Source organism: Tarenaya hassleriana, unplaced genomic scaffold (assembly GCF_000463585.1).
Source record: "Tarenaya hassleriana unplaced genomic scaffold, ASM46358v1 Cleome478, whole genome shotgun sequence".
Lineage (NCBI taxonomy): Eukaryota > Viridiplantae > Streptophyta > Magnoliopsida > Brassicales > Cleomaceae > Tarenaya > Tarenaya hassleriana.
Genome location: NW_010967478.1, coordinates 18,194 through 21,599, shown reverse-complemented (window position 1 = coordinate 21,599; position 3,406 = coordinate 18,194). Strand labels below are relative to the sequence as shown.

Genomic DNA, 3,406 nt, shown 5'->3' with positions numbered 1-3,406 from the left:
AGAATCGAAGAAAGGCATGGAACCAAATTTTTGCCCATACCTCTTCCTCCATGCGCTCCGATACAGATTTAGTGCTAGTTGGAGCAGAAGATTTCCCTTGTTCTTCCTCAGTCTATCAAACAAAGTGTCATATATTTAACAAAAGAGACTACTTTCACTTGCAAACCAGGTAGAAAAGACGGGAGGAAAGGAAAGATAGTGTTATTAGAAACCTTGTTTGGTGGAACAACATAAGATATCTGATAAGAAACAGGATTATCTTTCGGATTTTTCCCTTCTTTATCATCAAATGATAATTTCCCATGTGAGATATCTCCCAGCAACACAGATCCTTGAGGCGCATTCTGCAGGTACAGTTAAACAGTAAATCGATAGGCAGTCAGAGAGAAACAAATACCACAGAATCAATTACGTCAGCAATCAATCTATGTTGAAAACCTTGGGCAGCTTATCCGTCATCGGTTGGCTCACATAAAACGCTTCCTTTTTCCTGCAATATAATAAAAGTAAGAGATGCATGTTTAGGGAACTGAGTGTCATATATCAAATAAGAAAATTTAAGGAGGTAATCAAAACAGAAAGAATACCCAGGAATTAAAACAGATGATTTAAAGGCACCATTTCCCATGACACAACCGTCTGGTTCAGAATAGAAGTTCAGCCGAATAACCTCCTGCAATGCCAAAAGAAAAAGGGTGGAAAGGAGGAAACGAGAAATGGAGAGAAGATCTCAAAGGTTTACATCAAGAATGAATAGAGCCGAGCCTTCTTCTCAGACATTTAAACACCTGCTTTATAAGCATAACAGGTCAGTAAATTCCTAAAGAAGGAAAAATCTTCAGACAAAACCATATGATAGGCGCTGTGCCTAAACTCTATTCTTCAAGCGCAAGATGTTAAATGCATAAGAGAAGAGACAAAACATAAACATTAAAAATGATCCAAGATTTGTCCCCAACCTGGTTCAGCACACATACTCTCCTGATAAAGATTATATTTTCAATACAAAGTAAAATTTAATTCACAACCTTACCTTTTCTGCCAAATTTCTTTCGATAAACAAAACAAGTTGCTTCAACTTTTCCAGCAACTGCACATTTTCATGCCTGGTGAAAGCAGTTAAAATAAGAAGAGACGGTGAGGTACAAACAAAATTAAACCATCAGCTTGATGCAGCACTATGTGCGGACTAAGATTATAACTTCTAGCTTGTCTTGACCTCTGTTTTCTTTTAATTGCAGCTTCACAACAGCCATAAAAAACAATATCATGACGAACCCAATACTGAAGCCAAAGACAATATCGATCCAAAAACTAAAGCTAATTTTTACGGGCATGTCGCTGACAAGTCTCATTCAGAAGATAGGTACTGCCTGGAGTTAGTATGACACAAACTCTACTCTCCAAAAATATAAAGCAAGTCCATGCATCCAAAAGACTGGTTGGTTCTATCAGAGATGTAGCACAAACCGCAGATATAGCTGCAGAATATATTCTCCCTTGGGAAGTTTTGTAGCCTCTGGATAAACATCACCCATTGCATATACACGCTGGAAGCAAGTCAGGTAGCATGTCAGGTTTGGGACCTACGGAGTTGAAACGACTATATCCAGGTTATATGTTTCGTTTAGAACCTTTTTCGAGTCTTGCAGGTCGACAAAATCTAGTTCAACAAACGTCTTGGGAAAATAAAGCATTTCGACACTCCGCTGTCAAAATCTCGGTAACGAAAATCGTTCGAGGACATATTGCATCGATCGATGGTTCGGGTCTAAGTTGTGGGTCGGACATTGCATTGAAAAGAGAAAAAAAAAAGAGAAGAAAACCAATGTCCTTCAACTTCAACGTCCTAGAAACCTGAGATGCGTGCGTTTGACGGAAAAATCCTACAAAAAGGTAAAAATCCAGGCATAAAAGTAGAACTAAGATCGAAATAGCAAAAGTTGAGATAAGGATAGGTTCAGAAATAGGCTTGGTGAGTTGTAGAGATTCTAATGGGTTCTAGGTGACAATAAAAGTCCCATGACTAGGTAGATTAGTCTTTGGTAGAAAGATCATAGTAGACCGGTTTGGGTACGATTCACGGGGAGCTAGCATCGGATGGATGTTTCGCTTTTGAGTTTCATGAAGATGCTATTTGATGTTCGTCATCCCTGTTTTGCAGATTTTATTCCTTCGTTCCTTACTCGAGGACGAGCAAAGGTTTAAGTTTGGGGGGATTTGATAACTCCTAATTCTCTCTATATTTTCAGGGCGTTTCTATAGGATTTTATATGAGGATCATATTCATTTATAGGCATTATAGGCGCGTTAGGCTACGAAACTCGGTTTGGTTGTGTTTTTATTGGATTACAGGTCTTGGATGAGATTTGGACTAAGATGGAAGCAATCTGGAGCTAAAAGGATTGAAATACATCAAGAACTTCCTACCTTGACTCGGCCAAAGTCAACAACAGAAATTGGGCCGAGTCAACATGCTGAAAAGGACCCAATTCAAGCCTGTTACGAGGAGACCGAGTCAGAACGTCGGAGTCAGTTTACCCTGAGTCAACATGCCCGAGTCAGAAGGCCCGAGTCAGAAGATTGGACTGGGCCGAATTCATTATGTTTCGTTTTGACTCGGTCGAGTCAGAGTACTGACTCGGTCCGAGTCAAAACCCAGAAAAAATCCCAGATCGAATTTTCAGAATTGGAAGGGGAGTAGGACTTCGGGAGCGCCGCCTAGGGTTGATAAAAGGACACTAGAGACGTCCAAAAGAGGTAGACATACTTTACACAGATTTTGTAGAGCTTTGGTGAGAGAAATAGGAGTAAAACGGGATTTCGGGAAGAAGAAGGAGAGCTGGAACGTGAAGAACGCATTGCTGTCGACATGAGCCTTTCTTCTCCCTCTTTTCTTTCTGTTTCTAGTTTTTCTCAGTGTTTTTCCATGAACCGTGAGTAGATCCACGGCTGTGGGTTAGGGATTCGTTTGTGTTTTGGGTATGTTTGAACCCTAACTTGGTTGCGATTTGGATTTGTTTCGGTTTTATCGATTTGTGCTTTATTCAATTGGTGTTTGCTGACCCCTTGACCAATTGTTTCAGATTCTGAACTACATAGGAATATGGGTTTAGTTTCGGATCAAAATCGATAGGATAGATCGTATTATTCACATAGGAATATGGTTTGATCGAACTGTCTTTGCTGTCTATGAGCGAAGCGTAGGGTCCTTTCTATTTCGTGGTCGAAGACGAGTTGATCTCTACCGGTTGTGCTTCTTGTCATGCACCGGAAGAGCTGCACACCAAAGAGACAAAACGAACCGAAAGTGCTGTGAAACGGTTATGTCGCAAAGTAATCCAAACAAATATCCAAGCAATGGTGATCTAGCAAAAATCTAGACTAACACGAAAACGCCTAGTCC

General features: G+C 40.3%; 1 protein-coding gene across 1 annotated transcript in view; it reads right to left on the bottom strand.

The window, feature by feature from the left end:
- LOC104825607 (tripeptidyl-peptidase 2-like) overlaps nt 1–3,406 on the bottom strand; it is a 5,025-nt gene that overhangs the window by 810 nt on the left and 809 nt on the right. The window contains exons 2-7 of the mRNA XM_010557967.1: nt 1,471–1,586; nt 1,034–1,106; nt 588–673; nt 439–490; nt 213–344; nt 35–112 (exon numbers count right to left, since the gene is read on the bottom strand). Of these exons, the coding sequence (XP_010556269.1) occupies nt 35–112; nt 213–344; nt 439–490; nt 588–673; nt 1,034–1,106; nt 1,471–1,586 (537 nt within the window). The remainder of the gene's footprint in view (nt 1–34; nt 113–212; nt 345–438; nt 491–587; nt 674–1,033; nt 1,107–1,470; nt 1,587–3,406) is intronic.